The following is a 19,499-nucleotide window of genomic DNA, read 5'->3' as shown; positions in this document are numbered from 1 at the left end:
TACAGCAAAGCCAGCACCTCGTGTCACATATATCTTACAATCTTTTGTTAAGGAAACTAAGAAAACATCTCACTGACATTTTCTTTACATTACCTAGTCTAAATGTGTGTTTTGTTTGCCACAATTTGTCTCCTGACATTATTTAAAATGCAAAGAAACCAACAATGGCTTGGGCAAAATGCGGATGTTGTCTCTCTGAACATATATTGAATTAGAATTTGTCATTTTGTCTAATTTAATTCGTTTTGATTTCTGTTTTGTGTGTGTGTGTGTGTGTGTGTGGGGGGGGGGGGGGGGGGGTTGTTGTTTTTTGGGTTGTTTTTTAAGTTGGTTTGCTCAATTTTTCCTTTTTTTTTTTGTCTTTTGAGCAGGGACCTGGTGATGGTAAGAGCAATGAAGGCCTTCATTTCTCAGTCTGTATAGACAAAGGTGACAAATGTATGACTTTGTACGCTAAAGGAAATTATCCTATGTTTCCAGAGTCCATGAGATTTAACTCGGGGGAAAGGAATCGGATTTCCCTTTTCGAGTCAGCCGGAACTTCATTCCATTGTGTATTCATACTCGTGCAGATGTGGAATTTGGCTAGCTTTACCCTAAAAAATAAAGTATTTATCACAACCAACGCGTGTAGCTATCGAGCTTGGTAAATATATACAGAAGTGCGTAAACGTCAGACGAAATAAAGATAAAATATGGCTTCAGTTTCTACTTTATCCGAGCTCACGGCAGGATATGGGTGCACTCGAGGTGTTCTCCGGTCTATATAAACATGCCGCCATCTTACATTTTCCAGTCTCTGCTTTTCCGGCCAAGTCGGTTTCAGTTCCCTGTGGAGGGAGCGGACGAGGGCTCCCCGCTGACGCTCGGCTTCAATTTTTTCCTCGACTTTTTCCATTTCAGAGTATTTTTTTTACTCTCCAGGACCCGAGTGGACGGACTTGCTGTGTTGACAAGGGTAGGCTTCAACATTCAAACTATCGGCACCACTCAGTTTCTGTCTTTTCTGAATGCCAGCAGGAATGAGGACTGTTGTTGTGTGTGGACCGGCCGGGGGATGCTGCTGCTGCTGCCGCCGCCGCAAGCTAGCGAGCGAGCCCGTCGCTCTCGCGGCATATATTGGGGATATGCCAGCCACCGCCTAATGGGAACATAACTGTTTTACCGACGACACTGGTTGACTCTTTAATAGCACGTGGTTTGTGTTCGGCATTATAAGCAGTTGTTTACAATAGCCAGATTTACGCCACGGATCAATTGCCGCCCAGTTATTTGGAAACCGTAAGTGGGATTTCGGGAGTTCACGACGATGGCGTTTCCTAGCGTGTTTTAGTAGTTTACGTTAGCAGATGTTAGCCTAACTATTAGTTGGCTACATTCCACTATTCTGACTCATGTTTGCTCGAGTTGAGTGTCGTCTGTGGGTCGTTTGTTTTTTTGTTTTTTGCAGCTGCTTTAGTTTTAACAGACTGAGCTGAAGATAAAGATGCAACCGGTCTGAAAGCTCGGTATACGGTGGATTCCGTTGTCTTATGGCGTAAAGTTACTCGTTAAAGTTGCGAATGACGGTTAGTCGGGGTATGAAACACGTAAACGTTAGCGCAGATGTTTTGTCTGAAGTTTTAGTGCGTATTTTGAAAAACTTGGTTTAAACCTGGTGTTAAGTAAAGCCGATTTCTGGTAGAGTGGTCTATCTTTAAGAAAAAAATAAGTCGATTTTAAATTGTTTAAAAAAGTTTATTTTAGGTCGTGGGCTCCAGTGTGTTTTCCACTCGTCCTTTTAAACAAAGACCGAAAAATTCCTCCCAGCCGTGGTGCTTTGGGAGGAAGACGAGGAGGAGCCAGAGTGTGAAATTTGAGTCAGTGGTGTTGGAGCAAGAAAGTCAGAGGCAGCCAGCAGCTGTGGAGGAGAGGGGTGGGGGCAGCGGCACGCTTACTTGGACCTTTTTGGATAGCGGCTCTCGTTAGATTTGCGTGAAGTGTTCAGGTTTTAACGGGGTGCCAGAGTGGAGCTGGTAGGAACAGGGACAGGCGGGTGTTTAATGAGGAAAAGTTGGGACGTCATCCTCCCCGACACAAAACGGCTCCCCAGCCTTCTGTGGAATAAAAGCTGTCCGTCCAGTGCGCTGCGGAGGCGGCACAGGTGCTGGCTTGGAGGTGTGTTTACATACCATTAATGGAGGTTTAATTTTTCAAGAAAGACTGCTCACAAAAGGATGTTGTCGTCCAGCCGCTCCAGATTTGTTTTCCTTTCGTTCACGTGAAACTAAACTGGTTTTATTTTGAATGCATCCCTCATCTGTTTTTCTTGAATTTGTTGAACGTTTTCTCTCCTTGTGTACTTCTGCGGTCCCTCGGTGAAATCCCCGACCCAGTACACAGCGGAACAAATCTTACAAACCCGTCATCTCGTCAGCAACATTTTCTTCTGACGACGCACTGAAAATTTTAAGCTGAAAAACGTGGGTGTGGGTTACATACGAGAGCGGTAGTGGTTTTGAGGTCATCCACTTGACTATACGGCCTTTCCAGTGGCATTGCCATGACCTAATATTGTACTTTTTCTGTCTGTCATTGCCGGTCTTTGTGTTTGTCTGAGGTGGACTTAAGCGCGCTCGTTTAATAAACGATATTACTGATCAATTTTCCATAAACTTGCGTATGTGATGAGACACTGAGAGGAAGTGATTGCACGCTCTGTACACACTGCGCCCTATTTTACAGCTTGAATTGCGATTGTAAATATTAAACGAACTAATAGGGAAAGTAACCCAAATTCCATGGGTATTTTTCGTGTTTGTCCACAGGCGTCCATCACTTTTCGGGTGATACACAGAAAAAGCCCTGCAGCGGCTGCAGGCATTCTTGCATTGTTGGCAGGCAGCAGTGAGTGCTGCTGACCCTGCACATTATGTGCTAAGCCGGTGGCAGCTCCCATCTTTCTGCCTGTGCCGATAATACAGCTTGTTTGGGTCATTTACGCATATGGATGCATTGAACTATTTTTTTTTGTTTTGTTTTACTTGTTTGTTTGTTTTTAACGTAAGTGCATATGCAGGAGTCAGATGGGTTTGCCTAATTTGTTGTCTTGTATTTAAGAAAGGCATTTCTTTGAAAATACAAAAACTACAAATTTCCATGTTGAAATTTTTTATGATTATTAAATGGCAGGGAAATAAATTAAAGCCACTGTCCTTCAGAAGCAAGAAAAACTGAATGTTTTTTTTCTTCTTTCCTCTAATGACATCATGTCACTGGCCTCTGAGCTCACCTGAAGTCCCCCCCTGGGGAACAGGAAATGGGATTAATTGGCTGCTTTGAATTTCAGTTGGGGACAAATGGATATGATTTGGTTTATTTAGTTTTTCACAAATGAAGACTGAAAAAGACTGAACAGGGTTCCAGACAGTGACCAAAAAAAAGAGTAAATGGGTTGTGTTGGTGCCCCACCATCACAGGATGTGACTGAAGAGAAAGTTTCCACTGTGATAAGCAAATACCTTTCGTACAGTGTACTGTGGGGACTGCAGCCCCTTCATTGTAGCGTCTTTAAACTTGATACCCTAGTCCAGACCACAGGGACAAGGTAAAGACCTAAACAGTGAAATGGAGAGCAGCGGTATGCAGTAGGGTCTTGAATTAAATGGACACGAACAAATATCTGTTACTAGTTTTTCAATTCTTTTCCCCATTGCATTTGGACTATATTTGGCTGTGTGTTCTCTCAGTACTTTATCAACAGAGCGAAGGCCAACAGTTATAAAATGTGGAACAAGTAGGTACTAACACCCATGGACGGCTAGAAGCTCTGACTACAACGCACAGAAACTTGATGTTTAGATTAATGTTATGGAAATGTTCAGTCACGTTTTGACTGTGTCAGTCTTTACATCAGTGCAAAAGTAGGGCACCTGAGTTTCAGTGGCATGCAAGGTTGATGAATATGCTGAAGCAAAGAAACCCGGTGTGAATAAATCATGTAGAGTTCGTAGCGCCAGTATTACCAGATGAAATTTTCTCATTGTTCAGAAAAATATTTTTTGTTTTTGTTAGTGACATTTTACAAGGTGCCACAGTGGACTTTCGTAGACTAACTAGCGGCTCACATCTTGATTTATTTGTTGGTTAGGTTTCTTTGTGAACGCTGTCAGTCATCTGGCTTAGTCCCTCTTCCTCACTGAGATGCCTTCGGTGCAATTAAGAGCTACATGTGGAGACGTCCTGCTGGTTCAAAGAGTTGAGGTTCTGCCATGTGAAACAAATCAAGTCCTCTCTTGAACACTTGTTCTTTAATTCCCTTCACTCATTTCTTTATTTTTTTATGCACCATAAAAATTAAGCAATATGGCATTCAGATCTATTTGGATACTCAGATCTGCTCTCTCTCTCTCTGCAGTGACTAGAGGCAGCCTGTTGGAACAGTTTGTTCTCTGGCCAGCTCCTTAAAACAATGTTTCACTATGTTATGTCAATTAAACATTAATGAACATTGCTTCTCTTTTTGAGCAGCATGTTTTCTCACTATTTATCAGGACAGTGTCACAGTCACTGTTCCCAAAATCAGTCCTGTGCTGCAGCAGTCTAAACCTTGTTGTTTGAATGTTGACCTGGAACCTATCGTAACGTCACCAGCGCATGATTCTCGATATTTCTGTTCTCTTTTCTGTGATATCTGCCTAGAAGACTTATGGAATATAACTTCCTCTGTTCCTTCAGCTCTCTTGGGGTACATAGAACTGAATTTATTCTGTATACGTACTGTATATTACACAAGACAGTCATCCGACTCTGGTGACTAGTGTGTCACTCATTTGTCATCTGGTTTCAATTTTGTGGCTTTCAACTCCACCAGGCACGACTACATATTGGATTTCACATCTGACTTCAAAGAAACCTGTTCAGATTTTTGTGGCCGGTTTGAAATCTAGGAACGCATACTGTAATGATTTTTTTTTTTTGTTGTTCTTTATAGTGACTTTAGGGTAAGGCTGCCATTTGTGAACCACAGTTTAATGCCAGACTTTGCTTGTTTAGCCCATCACAAAAAACCTCCAAAAAACTACTGGCTCAGTTTCCAAAGCCAGTTGTAAAGAACCACTTTTCCACCAGTGTGAATCATAAATTGTTCCATTATGTGCTTTGATTGTATGTCTGATTTGTATGGGATATGTGGCTCCCATTAGGAGCAAGCTGGGTTATGTGAGGGCAGGACTACAATGGCGGGAGGATGGCGTGTGAACAGTGAATTTGAGTTGGTGCCTTTGTGGTTAGAAGCAGCAGTCTTGGAGCATGACTCAAGATCAGGTTTTAATGATACAGCTGAGCTAAGGTGGTGTGGTTGAGGAGGAAAGTAATTCAGAGCAGTAGTTTAACTGTCCTTGAGTATATTTGCATGTTGGCAGCCACTGAACCCAAGCAACTCCTACACACTCACTGGCATTCATACTGGACTGCCTTTTTTTTTTGTCTGCCACTGCTGCGAATTTGTCTTCCATTTGGCCTTTTGTCATCTTTTTTTAGCATAACTTGCTGGGAAGAAAAGCTATTAAACTCAAGCTTATGGTGATGTGTTGCTGTTTTTCTTGTTTGATTTTAAACTAGGTATTTTTAGCAGAGTGTATATACAGAGTGTATTATGTACTTTTTGGGGCACTTGTACACAGAGTACAATCTACAAATATGTGTACATCTAGATGACTAGAGAGTTGATTAAAAACAACCCAAATTCTCTACTGCTGTCAGATAAATACAGTCCACAGGCCTGTAATCAAAACGTGTGTGTGTGTGTGTGTGTGAGTGAGAGAGTGTGTGAGAGAGAACTGCCCCCTAAAAGATTAGATCGTAATCAACAAGAAGAATCTTAGTTTTAAGGTTTAAAACAAGCTACGGTATGTTGGTTAGTCCACCGAAAGTAGCATCATTCAGACACAAACATTAGTCTTTAATCAGCTGATTCTGTGGTTATTGGATTGTAATTAAATGATGAATTCTAGCCTGGGATCATTGAGAGGAAGAACGACTCGAAGGTGACTTTCTAACTCAGCAGAGAGTTGTGTTAACCTTCTTGCTGGTGTCCATGACACAGTCATCGCCAATTTGTTAGTATCAGTAATGGTGTTTAAAACGTTATTTGTATTTCTCTGTAATGTAGTACATTCATAACAATGTTATGACATTTTCTCCCAGAAGTGGAACTTAAAGCCGTCTAATGCTCTGCAGAAATGAGCTACAACTAGAAAGAAAATCTTTCCTTCATATATGACTGTCACTGGACATTAGTTGACAAAATACAAATAAGTAGGCAAACTATGTCAAATATTTTTTGCATTCATTTTAAATATTTTTTTCAAGAACTAAATCTGACACACACCTTTTGCTGTAAGGAAAGCTTGCTCACAATTTGAGTAATTTGAAAATCTAAAATGTTTTTTGTGAAAAATTAGGTTACTTTGATTAGCACTGTTAGTTTGACTGACCTAAATCTGCAGTTGTGTAAAGATTGAAGTGACTATGTTCAGTCATGCAGGAGAGAAGGGTGTGCTTCATGTGGACACAGCTTCCAGGTCTGAGGGTGAATCAAACACTGAGGGACTGAAACATGCCTTCTTTCTAATGGCCACCAGGGGGAAGAGACTCTGGTGGTAACAAGACTTTGTTTATCTATTTTTGTTGATGTAGTTGAGGAAATGCTATGGTTTTAACTACCTGTGCTTTCTTTACCAGAATTAATACCTCTGGTATTAGAGCGTGCCTGAACTTATGTGGTGATTTGAAAGGGATTTGGTCTCTCATTTTTCTGCTCCATAACCACAGGTGTACTTTTGAAAGGGTTTCATGAAAGGATTTGAGACTCCATGGATACACAGCCCCTGTTTATGTCTCATTTTAGCAGATATTTTCTTAGGTCTTTTCCCCAGTCTCCATTTTATGCTTTCCTGCCATAACATTTATCTTCGAGTATGAATTGAAAATGCCTCTCTCAGTTTGCCGTGCTTTTTTCCCCCCAAATTAATCCCCGTTTGCCTGCTCTACCCTTCTCCTGCCATTGCCAGTGTTTACTTTCCTGCAGAGCGTTTCCAGCTTCAAAGCAAGTGCAGGAATGTGAATGCCCCCTCCCACCCCTGCCTCCTTTCTCCACCCAGTGCTCTACTTCCCCTGTCCTTCCTCACCATTAAATGTAGCTGCCACCAGTTGGTAGCAGCTACATTTAATGGTAGCCTTGTGTGTGTTGCTGTTTGCACGACTGGCTTAAAAGGGAAGAGGAAACCCAAGAACGGGAGGAGACAGGAAAGAAAGCACTGGAAAGTCACTTCTCCAGACTCTATTTTTTTTTTTTAAACTTCTATTAATTTCAGTCTAATTTTTTTCTCTGCGTTTACATCTGCTGTGGTCTTGTATATGTGTTTAGTGTAAAATGGTCGGTGATTTAATGGCTGTGAATGGTGTAGAGAAGGTAGCTGCATAGCTGAAATGATTTATTTTTTTTCCTGTTACAGATCAGGAAGCTGTGTCAGCCACGGTTTGAGAAAGGAACATGGCTTCCCAGGGTGAGTTTGAGTCCCCCTTAATTAAGTTCCCACCCTTTGCTTCTTCCTCAGTCACACATGCAGTGTATTAAACTTTACAGCAGACCAAAATTACAGCTTGGCTTGGTAGAGATTTATGTTGCCATTAAAGCACGCTGAATTAGTTATTGATTTCAATTTGAAACTTGGGGCACATGTAAAATCCAACTTCATGCTTCAGGAGTCTTTTACTGGTAAACCCTACTACACTGAATTATGAAAACACTGGAAAATAATAGTAGGACAGAAATCTATTCACTGCAGAGGCTATTAACCATTGCTGATGCACTCACCCTGTGACATCAGCACACCACTGTTATTACTTTTAAAGTCAGCCATGTCTTTGAAAAGCTCAAGCCTTTGACAAAATTGGATAGTTGGAATTAATCACTTAAAGTCTGTAACTCTACACATCCTTTGAAATTACAGAATAGACCTTTTGTTGAATGCATGCTTTTCTCTTTCCAGCTGATCTGATGGAACTAGACATGGCCATGGAGCCAGACCGTAAGGCAGCAGTCAGTCACTGGCAGCAACAGTCCTACCTGGATTCAGGCATCCACTCAGGGGCCACCACAACTGCTCCATCCCTCAGTGGGAAGGGCAACCCTGAGGAAGATGATGTTGACAGCAACCAGGTCATGTATGAGTGGGAGCAGGGTTTCAACCAGAACTTCTCCCAAGAGCAAGTACAAGGTAGGTTATAATGCTGGTGATCTTTTCAAGGAAGGTCACAGGTGACCCGTTTGCAAATCATACAAAGCTGGTCTTGTTTGCTTTCAGACCTAGATGGTCAGTACGCCATGACACGTGCCCAGCGGGTTCGTGCAGCAATGTTCCCAGAGACTCTTGAGGAGGGCATGCAGATCCCTTCTACACAGTATGATGCAGCAAACCCCACCAATGTCCAGAGGCTGGCAGAGCCGTCACAAATGCTCAAACATGCTGTGGTCAATCTGATCAACTATCAAGATGATGCTGAGCTGGCAACAAGAGCAATACCAGAGCTCACCAAACTTCTCAATGATGAGGACCAGGTGAATATGTTTGTGGCTCAGAACTGTCTCAGAAGTAATTTTGTCCTCTTTGATATGATTCGCTAATGTTAGTTTTCATCCCTTCCAGGTTGTAGTAAACAAAGCAGCAGTGATGGTTAACCAGCTTTCAAAGAAAGAAGCTTCTCGCCACGCTATCATGCGCTCACCTCAGATGGTATCTGCTATTGTGAGGACCATGCAGAACACAAACGATGTGGAAACAGCTCGCTGCACTGCAGGAACACTGCACAACCTTTCCCATCACAGAGAGGGACTGCTGGCTATCTTCAAGTCAGGAGGAATACCAGCTCTAGTTAAAATGCTGGGGTATGTAGGAGGAGAGTGGAGGCATACTTTTCCCCCTTCCCCTCTGGGTCTACATTTGTCTGCTGTACTTAAGCTCACCAGTGCATGAAGCAGAGCAATGTTTTGATCAGAGACAAGGAAATCATCACACCATGATTTTTGGCCAAAGCTGACATGAAGAAATTGTCTCAGTTCACTGAGACTGTGGAGAGGAAGGACAGCAGAGAAACTTCATCTGTATATCTGTTAGTAATTTTCCAGTAATTGAGTAATCTTCTCTTCTGCAGTTCACCAGTGGACTCTATCCTGTTCTATGCCATCACCACCCTCCACAACCTTCTCCTGCACCAGGAAGGAGCCAAGATGGCTGTTCGTTTAGCTGGCGGGCTACAGAAAATGGTGGCTCTGCTCAGCAAAACCAATGTCAAGTTTCTGGCCATCACCACAGACTGTCTCCAAATACTGGCCTATGGAAACCAGGAAAGCAAGGTGAGGGGGCTAGAAAGGTGTTGAGGCAAGAAACTGACTTATGTACGTCTAGACTGCAGCGTGTTACTCTGGATTTGACACGCAGATCAACATATTTGTTTGCTTTCTGTTTGTGTAGTTGATAATCCTGGCCAGTGGTGGCCCCCAGGCACTCGTCAACATCATGAGAACTTATACCTATGAGAAGCTGTTGTGGACCACAAGCCGTGTCCTCAAGGTTCTGTCGGTGTGCTCCAGTAACAAGCCTGCCATTGTAGAGGCTGGTATGTTTTATAAACTTGCAGTACAGAAAACTCAACACCACAAAGTTGAGATCGTATACATTTTGAAATGTATTTTCTTACCATGCGTATGTAAACACTATGTGCCCTTGATTTCCTTCTGTTAGGAGGCATGCAGGCTCTGGGACTCCACCTGACAGATCCCAGCCAGAGACTGGTCCAGAACTGTCTCTGGACTCTCAGGAACTTGTCAGATGCTGCCACCAAACAGGTGAGGCAAGCTGCCCCATTACCAGTACCTGTGTGTTAATCATTAGTTTCAGGCTGTGAAATACATCAGAAGACATTTAAATTGACTTTTTGTTGATGCTATTTATCAATCCTTATACCCAGGAGGGAATGGAGGGTCTGCTAGGAACTCTGGTGCAGCTGCTTGGCAGTGATGACATTAACGTGGTGACCTGTGCAGCTGGCATCTTGTCTAATCTGACCTGCAACAACTACAAGAACAAGATGATGGTGTGCCAGGTGAGCACTTTATTTATTTTTTGCAAAGGAAAATGTAAAATTTCTATAATACGAAGTGATGTGTTTTAACTAGCAGTTTTTCTCATTTAAAAAATAAAATATATATAAAAATTTAGTTTTAAATCTGTATTTAAATTATAGGCCCAGATTTTCTGCTGCATTCACAATCTGCCACCTTATTTGTTCCTCTCTAGGTTGGAGGCATTGAGGCGTTGGTTCGCACGGTGCTTCGGGCTGGAGACAGAGAAGACATCACAGAGCCAGCTATTTGTGCCCTGCGTCACCTCACTTCTCGACACCAGGATGCTGAGATGGCACAGAACGCTGTCAGACTGCACTATGGCCTGCCTGTAGTGGTCAAATTACTGCACCCGCCATCACACTGGCCACTCATCAAGGTACACACAGAGACTTGGCAGCAGCACTCTGTAAGCTGCTCTTCATAATGCCAGCCACTCGTGCTGCTATTCATTTAGTGCAGTGAAAATCACTTCACTCTTAACTATGTTTTGATGCTAAAATAATGAGCTGAATATTGTAGGCTGTCATAAACATGTCAGTCATTTCCACTGTTATATTACATGTACTGATAGACAGGAAATAATTTTTTTTTGTTCAAGTGCAATCAGCTTGTTTAATAATTGACTTTAAGATGAGAAATTAAGTTGAAATAATATTTTTCAGTAAATCTGTCTACAAATATACATCAAGACAAAGGTTTTCTGTATGGTTCTGGATTATGGGTGGCTAATGCGTAACCTGAGAGTGACATTAAAATCGTGGCTAAATGACACATAACTGTGTTCTTCTGTCAGGCTACAGTTGGTCTGATCCGTAACCTGGCTCTCTGCCCTGCAAACCACGCCCCTTTGAGGGAGCAGGGCGCCATCCCCAGACTGGTTCAGCTGCTGGTCAGAGCACATCAAGACACACAAAGACGCACCAGCATGGGAGGCACACAGCAGCAGTTTGTGGTAAGAGCGCACATACTCTCATCATTTCAATGAATTCACACAGCTTTAATAAATACCAGTCCATGGTGCCTGGAATTCACTGAGAGAGCAGTAGTTCTCAGTACTACCCGGTCTACTAAGAAGTCTGTAGAGAGAGATGCTGCAAGTGCACTGATCTTACGCTGTTTGTTTATTAGGAGGGAGTACGTATGGAGGAGATTGTGGAAGGGTGTACAGGAGCACTTCACATCCTGGCCAGAGATGTCCACAACAGAATAGTCATCAGAGGACTCAACACCATTCCACTCTTTGTACAGGTCAGTCTGCAGATTTAATCTCAAAGTAAAACAATATAATTTAACCAAGATTACGGATGATATTTTTAGTATTGAGATTAATTTGTTTGAAGCTTGTCTGGATTAAACAGGAGAACTGGGTTAGAAAAATGATCCCAGATAGAGGTTGTTTGGGTGGATGCATGAGGTGGTTCTCCAGAGGGAACAAATTGTAGTATCATGAGGCTGCATCTGTGGAGGCTCAGTATTTTATTTATTTTTTCACTAAGCTGTTGGTCTGTGTTTGTGTGCAGCTGCTGTATTCTCCCATTGAGAACATCCAGCGTGTAGCAGCAGGCGTCCTGTGTGAGCTCGCTCAGGATAAAGAGGCCGCTGAGGCCATCGAAGCTGAGGGAGCCACTGCTCCACTCACAGAGCTATTGCACAGCCGCAATGAAGGAGTTGGTATGTACCCAAAACACTCATTTACACAACGCTATCAGTCACATAATAGCTGCATTTAACTATGCAGATGTTCAGAAGTGCCAGTCTAACTGTGCAATGAGGGGATTTAATTGGATAACACGCTGGCACTTGGAAATAATTGTTTGTGTTTTCCTGGAAGACTCTTTAGTGTGATGTGGACCTAAAGTGGCATCTTGAAAATTTGCAGCTCTAGCGGTTCAATGTAGCTGCTGCTTTTTGTTCAGTAACTCTCTTTTGTTCAGGCTCATCTGCTATCATGCAGAGACGCACTGTGGGCTTGTGTTGTAGCACATGGTTGAAGAATCTAAGTAGGAGCCAAGCTTGCTCTTAAAACAGTTATATTTATGGTGACAACTTCATTATATTGTTGCATATATGTAAATGTCACAACACTTGGATCAGTGTAGTCCAGTCTCATGTGCAGCCTGGGCCTCTAAATGATGTGGAGAACGCTAGTTGAATAAACTTTCTAGTCATGGGTAATACCTAGTCTCTTTTGTTAACCCTGACAGCTGTATTATGGCTGTTTTAAGTGCTTTTGTTTTTAAAGGCTAAAAATGTGTTGGCTAAGCAGTCATGCTTCCATCTTTCTCAGCCACATACGCAGCAGCAGTTTTGTTCCGTATGTCAGAGGACAAACCTCAAGACTACAAGAAGCGCCTCTCTGTAGAACTCACCAGCTCGCTCTTCAGGACAGAACCAATGGCCTGGAACGAGGTGCGACACACTTTTACACAAACTGTGTAATGCTTATTTACATTGTGTAGTCAGTTACAAAGACATGCACATGTGTTTGTGTAATTGAAACTTTGTCAAATGTTTGCCATGTGTTGCTCTGCAGACAGCAGATCTGGGTTTGGATATCGGAGCTCAGGGTGAGCCTCTGGGCTACAGACCAGAAGGTAAGTCACTCATTTGACACTTGCAAGCAAAGCAGAAGACAAAGGCTTCCCAACTATTACTGCAGTCAAGATAAAAACAGTTGAGCTAATTATCAAACTGGGGATGCTCTAAATGCCTTCTTTGGAAGTCTTTGTACATCTGTGGGCTTAATTTATTATTAAGTTGATATACTCATCTTATCAAAAATGTGATCTGATCTTCATCAGAGTCAAAATTACAGATACGCAATCTGACACAGCTATTACAAATTTGTGTGTCACTAATGAACTTGAAAATATGACTTAATGAAGTAAACCACTTGACCAACAACTTCTCTAAAGATCTACTCGGGGTCGAGATCTTCTAATGAGCTGACACTTAGTGTTTGAGTGTTTCATCTTGACCTAACTGATGATGCATGACCTGAAGGAGGTCTACTGTTAGATATTAGCAAACTAAAAACAGTTCATGTTCCTCCTCAGTGTTGTGCAGCTTTATTATAAACAACTTCAGGAGACATCAGATGTAGGTTGGTGCTGTTACAGAAGCTTCTAGCAGTTTTTAAATTTAAGGATCCACTTAAATGTTCCAGTCTGCACCAAGTGATTCCTCAGCATGTTCCAGAAAGACATGAAAAGTGTGTTACTACTTCAGTCAAATTGTTCAAAATGGTCTTTAATTCTGACCTGGCTGAAGATCAGACCATCTCTTTAATTATTACCGGCGTCCAGGATTTTGGACACTGTGCCGATCAGTAGGCTAGAGGGCAAGCTGGCGTTGGTTTTAATTTGCAATGCTCTCCAATTCTCCAGCAGTAACAGCTTTAATTGACTCTTTGTCAGCCAAATGAAAACAGACTTGATGTTGATAGATTTAGAAAAGGCCCTGGCTACTGCAGATGCATTCCTGTTGGTGGAAACAACTAAACAGTGACCTGAAGCACAAGTTTAGCTGAAATAAGAGTTAACAGCTTTGGTTTGATTTGGTCTGCTGGAGGGTTGACCGTGTGCTGTGTTGATTTGCAGTGTTACATTTCAGTGATCATACTACTGTGTGTCAGCTTGGTTTGTTAACTTGCTTCTAACAACTGCTCTGCTTCACCTGCGTCTCCTCCATCCATTCCTCCTCCACCAGACCCAAGTTACCGTTCTTTCCATTCGGGGGGTTACGGAGGGGACACAATGGGTATGGAACCCATGATGGATCATGACTTGGGTGGAGGGCACCACCCTGGCCAGGACTACCCCCCTGTAGAAGGGCTGCCTGACCTGGGACATGCCCAGGAACTGATAGAGGGCCTGCCACCTGGCGACTCAAACCAACTGGCCTGGTTTGATACCGACCTGTAAATACCAAGACCAACATTACACTACACTTTCTACTAGGTAAGATTTACTTGGTACCCCCAACCCCCAACTCTGTGGCCTCGTGTCAGCTGAACAGAGTGGTGTTCATTTCAGAGGTGGTTTCTGGATAAAGAGCCCGAGGACTGGGGGAAGTGTCGGTTTACTCCTTGTGCCTGCTGCATGTTCAGACTGCTCCAAATTACAAAGCTGTGTGATGTGGTGTCTGTGAAGTTACTTTGACTTGTATTTGATCTGTATGTGTGGTCCTTCACCCAATGCCTGCCATGCCTCCTCCCCACCGCTCATTTCTCCTCTGCTCTCCCCTTGCAGCTGTATCATGTGATCTGGATGAACCTGCATCGTGATTCGCCCATATGGAGGAGGCGAGGTTTCAGAAGTGCCTGAAGATGACTCAACAACAGCAAGCAGAGTTTCCCGTCTACGGGGACTCCATTGGGACAAACTAGATTTGAGTGCGGTTTGGTTCTGGTTTCAGCCTGATGGGGGCTGACCTCAAATCCTGACATGACACACAGATTTTTCAATAATTAGTTTTCAAATCCCTTTTAATGTAATTTTTTTTTTTCATTTTTACTTTATTTTTACTTTTTTATTCCGTTTTCCTTAAGTCTGTAATGGTACAACTGAATCTAGCTTGCTTTTTCCATTATTCTGAATTATGATACTCATCTCTTGTTTTTGCAGTCCCTTGTATTTTCAGTCTCTGGTAGTGTTGAGTTATTATTTTTATTTTATTTTTATTTTTTTTTAAGTGGTAATGCTCCATCCAAGTAAAGGATCTGATCACATTTTAAATGGTGTCCAAACACTAAAGTTAATCAGTTGAATTGTATTCTGATGATCAAGTGTAACATTGTGTAGCTTTTGTATAAAAACATGAATTGGAAATCATGGTCCAAATATCAAGCTATTTTCTTGCTTTAAAGGGAGACACTGATGTCTCTGCTGTTCCAAAGGGGGTGTAGCTGACCTAGCTGGGTGGGAGTGTCTGAAAGGACAGGGGTGGAGGAGGGCTCCTATTGGTCTGCTGTAAGTGGGTGGGGTAGTGAGAGGAGCTGGTTGCTGTAGCCTGCTGTGTTCTGAAACAATAAAATGGACTGTCATTTCAACTGTATGCCTTTAAGTCTCATTTCTACTCAAATCAAGGATTAACATGAGACACACTTGAAGTCGTTTCAGGGAGCAGGGGTATCAAACATAAGGCTTGGGGCCAAGAATTGGCCTGACACACACATTTGGCCCACCAGACAGCTTTGGAAATTGTAGAAGGGCATAAACCTTGGACCTAACTATTTAATACATTTTAGTTTTTCCTGCTGACAGACCTCCTGCGTAGGGCTGGGCCATATTATACCGTTCACGGTAATACCGGTATAATGTTAGGCAACAATAGGAAAATGAAATATCGCGATAGAATGGGAGTAAAACGCGCGTGCGCAGTGCCTTTGTTTTCATGCGCACATGGCCGATTGTTGAGTGAAACAGATGAACCAGAATTGGTTTGTAAAAATGGTGCAACTTCCGTGATGTGGAACTGGTTTGGTGTTTGTCCATCAGATACACAACAAAGCACATTTTTTTTTGCAGAACATGCAAGCGGCCGTTGTTATTGTCATATTTGTCGGACTAAGATGCTCTTAAATCTGGGAGTAATCTGGGTCCTAAACTCCGTATGCTTCAGGTCAAACAACACTGCAGCATCACTTAGAGTTAAAAACTGTCTAAATTCTTTCATCTTTAATAAAACGATCAGCATTGCTGCTTTACCAGGTGTAACTATGAAGTTTAACTTCCAGGCATCCATGAAAACAAAAGTTATTACATTTAACGGAGTTGGAAGTTAGCTCGCTAGTTACCTAAGCATGATATTGCATGTTCTGACTGAGAGATTTCTGAAAAAAATCAAACGTACAGCTCTGCTATCACTTCCAACATAAATGAAGACGGGAAACTAAACAGCAGTGACGTTTGTAGGGTTACTGAAGTTGGGCTAGTTGGTATATAATGATGTGCTACGTGATCGCTAGCGACACAGCTATGTTAGCATAACATAAACAGTGAAGCTGGAGGACGAACACTAACACTTTTCCACTTATAAAAGTTAACGTGAAGGTTCTTCATGGTTAGAAACAAATGCAATCGCATGGCAGGATGCTGTAAACGGACCAAACTTCAGTCAGGAGAACAACTGAGATAATCCATCCACAATACGAGGTTAGTCAATATACTGCAGCAACATGGGAATAGAGCAGCTACCAGAGAATTCAACATTAATGAATCGATGGTACAGAAGTGGAGGAAGCAAGAAGAATGAGTTTAATAAAGTTTGATTTATCTGACTGCTTTGTTTCGCTTAATGTGCCTTATAATCCCGTGCACCTTATGGTCCGAAAAATGCGTACTGCACACTGCAGTTTAATGTTGCAAAGCACCTCTTTTTAACTTCAGTGGATATTATACATGGTTATGCTCAGGATATGTCAGCCCATTTCTACTGGAAATGCCTTTTGGTTAAACTTTCAGCAAGGAATTTGCATTTGCACTGTTATATTTTTATAAAGCTTTAATGTACATAAAAACCAGCTTCTTGTTTAAGTGAAAATAAATGGAAGGTTGTCTTTTTGCGCTAGTAATGTTGTGGAGTTGTATTTTGTCTCGCATCAATTATATCGTCGGTTATATCGTTATCGCAAATTTTCAAATATATATCGTGATAAATATTTTTGGCCATATCGCCCTGCTCTACTCCTGCGTACTAACACTAAAAGATTTTCATTGTTTACAAAGGTTCCACGGTGAAATGAAATGGGGCCTTCTCTGAATATAAACCCAAACAGTTGGACTTCATGTAGATGTGCTGTTGACATTGCATTTTCTTATGTTACAGTATCTCAGAGATTAAATGTGTAGTGCAACTTCTTTACACTGACAGGAAGGGCAGTTTCAGTGGTCAGACCCACTTTAGATCAAAGTGGGCTGCATGTGGCCCACCATGTAAAATGAGTTTGACATCCCTGGTCTGGAGCCTGCTGCATTAGTTTTACACTTATTGACGGGAAGGTGAGGAGAAACTGACGTGCCAGCAGTCCACCTGCTGTGTGTTCACTGAGACTGTTGAAATCTACTTAAACTGTGTACAGTGGCAAGTTGGGTCCAGCTTTAATGCGATGAGTCAAAATTGCAGAAAATTCAGTGTGCTGTGAACTAAAAGCCTGCTGGTGGTGTCCACGTGTGGATGTCTAGGATGGTGGTACATGGACAGCTGAGGTAGCTTAAGGACATATTCAATGACTAAGCATAATCTTTCTAACATGACCTCTACCTCACCTATTTAACCCGACTTCATCCAGCTTGGAACATTTAAGTGTCATTCTTTCATTTTAAGTTCAAACACTTCTCAGTAATGGAATATTTAATTATGCAAAGTAATTATATCCAGTTAAAAAAATTGGGAATGTAACAGTAGGCAGAGATCAGGTATACACTGGATTATACACAGGAAAATTACTTAATTAGAATGATATGACCTAACTTGTGTAAAAGCAGACATGGATGATTTATGCACAACTCAGTTGATGTGGTGAACCACTTTGGTATTAATGGTTTTTCACGGCACTAGTCTGCTACAAGTAAACAGAACAACTTCCTTTTTAGTGCTGGAATACCAACAAAAAAGAGTTTGTAGATGTCGCCATTAGCTTCATGTTATTACAAAGTAGAAATTTATGACTCGTGATGGCATGCGTGATCTAATATTCTGTCACTGCTGATGACACGAGGTGTGTTGACACACTCAGAGGTCAGTGTTGTGATGCCAATGACAGTCTAAATTAACACTCATGCTGTAATCCTGTGAAGTTTGATGAACACCGGATGCATGTTTTGATTGCCCTCTCAAGACATTTTAGTGACACTAATATTTTTTGCTGCCACTGATCCAATTTGAAATGATGACAGTCATATGGAGGCATGGCTGAATGCTCTGAAAGCTTTTAGGATTCAGAGATCTCTTGAAGGATATCAGCAGCCAGGCCAGTGACATCAGTGTGATACCTGTGATGGGGAAACATAAAAAATGAGTAGTATTACTGGCATGCTATCTATCCAGTGATAATTAACCGTTGATGAGTGCAAACAGCTTAATCAAAGACACAATTACAATAAAATAGATCAGGGTTCTTAAGCATGCTGAGCAATGAAACAGGTGCAGCCACTTAGCATGGTACTGAGTGGACTGAATTAGTAATTAGACTACTACATTTATTTCTGCTCCGCAAACATAAAACTTTACATCCCAATTTCAGCCCACATGAACCTGTGCTTATTAAATAGATATTTTATGTGTTCTGTAGTAAGACAATTAAAAAACATATACAAGTGTATAAATAATGATTTTCACAATTCTGTACAAACATACATCTATATATGATAATTAAGACTTGATGAAAACATCCAATCTGCCCAGGCCCCTCTAGGCTGTCTATAATTTACTCCTGCTCTCCCCCTCTTATCACCCCCCTCCCCCCTCCACTTACTCCCAGGTGTCTTTGGGGGCAACCTGACAGCCAGGCCAGAAGAAGCCCACCCACCCATCTTAGTTAATTAAAACCTACATAATTAACCTAATTAACACATTCCCCAGAGGCCTCGGAAACCCTTGAAAGTTTGTGGATCTGGAAAACATAAATTGGGTCCATAAAAGTTTTAGGACAAACTTTAGAGTTTGGTTACTCATTAAATCCTTGCACTCTTAACAGCCTCAAATTGACACAGCTGCACAGAGAACAGCGGAAAATAAAATAATTGGTTTTAGATTACAGTATCGCATTAGCCTCACACTCTGCTTACACCAACATGTGGGATGTCTGCTGTGTGGAATCTGTGTGCTTTCCATTATTTAAGAAAACAAACAAACAGAAGAACTCATCAGAAAGAAGACAATCATCTGCAGTTCCTTTAGTGGTAGACTCACTCACAACTCAACCCAAAGATTATTGTTGTTGTTGTTTTTGTTCAGATTAAATAAACAACTAAATGATTTCAAAAGGTGAGTCTAAGAGTTTCCGCTGCCTTCCATTGCTCCTGCTGTGCTGTCAGTCCCACTCTGTCCTCTTACAGTTTTGATTCTGCACTGATTTCTGTAGAAATGCAGCCCTTCAACTTGAATTTCTGTTTGGGGAAAATGACAAAGCTGCAGGGAGCCAAACCTCATGAGCAGAGTGAGTGGTTGGCAGCAATAGTGCTGATCAGGACTGAACAACAGCAAAATTTAAAATGTGGTTTGCTGGCCACTGGAATTCACTGTGTTTGTGGCAAAAGTCCTCCCTCTGACACCTCAAGATATCGTATTGAAAGTCACTGCTGATAATCTAATCCCGGGGGACAAATGT

At 41.9% G+C, this 19,499-nt stretch overlaps 2 protein-coding genes across 6 annotated transcripts in view; one reads left to right on the top strand and one right to left on the bottom strand.

The window, feature by feature from the left end:
• The first annotated feature begins 790 nt into the window (after positions 1-790).
• Positions 791-15,218, top strand: ctnnb1 (catenin (cadherin-associated protein), beta 1). 3 transcript variants are annotated; one of them, XM_085291000.1, is made up of 17 exons: positions 791-958; positions 7,497-7,547; positions 8,034-8,261; positions 8,349-8,602; positions 8,691-8,929; positions 9,196-9,397; positions 9,516-9,660; positions 9,786-9,889; positions 10,012-10,146; positions 10,341-10,544; positions 10,962-11,120; positions 11,297-11,416; positions 11,689-11,839; positions 12,456-12,577; positions 12,702-12,762; positions 13,877-14,127; positions 14,419-15,218. In XM_085291000.1, exons 2-16 carry the CDS (start codon positions 7,535-7,537, stop codon positions 14,089-14,091), a joined length of 2,352 nt encoding a protein of 783 aa, XP_085147126.1. In that variant the 5' UTR covers positions 791-958; positions 7,497-7,534; the 3' UTR covers positions 14,092-14,127; positions 14,419-15,218. The 3 variants fall into 3 exon arrangements, with proteins under 3 accessions (XP_085147126.1, XP_085147128.1, XP_085147127.1); XM_085291001.1 differs by lacking the exon at positions 791-958 and adding an exon at positions 1,964-2,157; XM_085291002.1 differs by lacking the exon at positions 13,877-14,127.
• Positions 14,653-19,499, bottom strand: part of ulk4 (unc-51 like kinase 4) — a 103,611-nt gene continuing 98,764 nt past the window's right edge. For all 3 annotated transcript variants that reach the window (XM_085290998.1, XM_085290996.1, XM_085290997.1), the window contains one exon: positions 14,653-18,162. In XM_085290998.1, coding sequence (XP_085147124.1) covers positions 18,102-18,162 — 61 coding nt within the window. In that variant the 3' untranslated portion in view covers positions 14,653-18,101. The remainder of the gene's footprint in view (positions 18,163-19,499) is intronic.

This window comes from Mchenga conophoros, linkage group LG11, assembly GCF_057382185.1.
Source record: "Mchenga conophoros isolate Kocher_MC1m ecotype Shallow Benthic linkage group LG11, M_conophoros_male_GT1.1, whole genome shotgun sequence".
Taxonomy (NCBI): domain Eukaryota; kingdom Metazoa; phylum Chordata; class Actinopteri; order Cichliformes; family Cichlidae; genus Mchenga; species Mchenga conophoros.
This window is presented reverse-complemented; position numbering and strand designations above follow the sequence as displayed.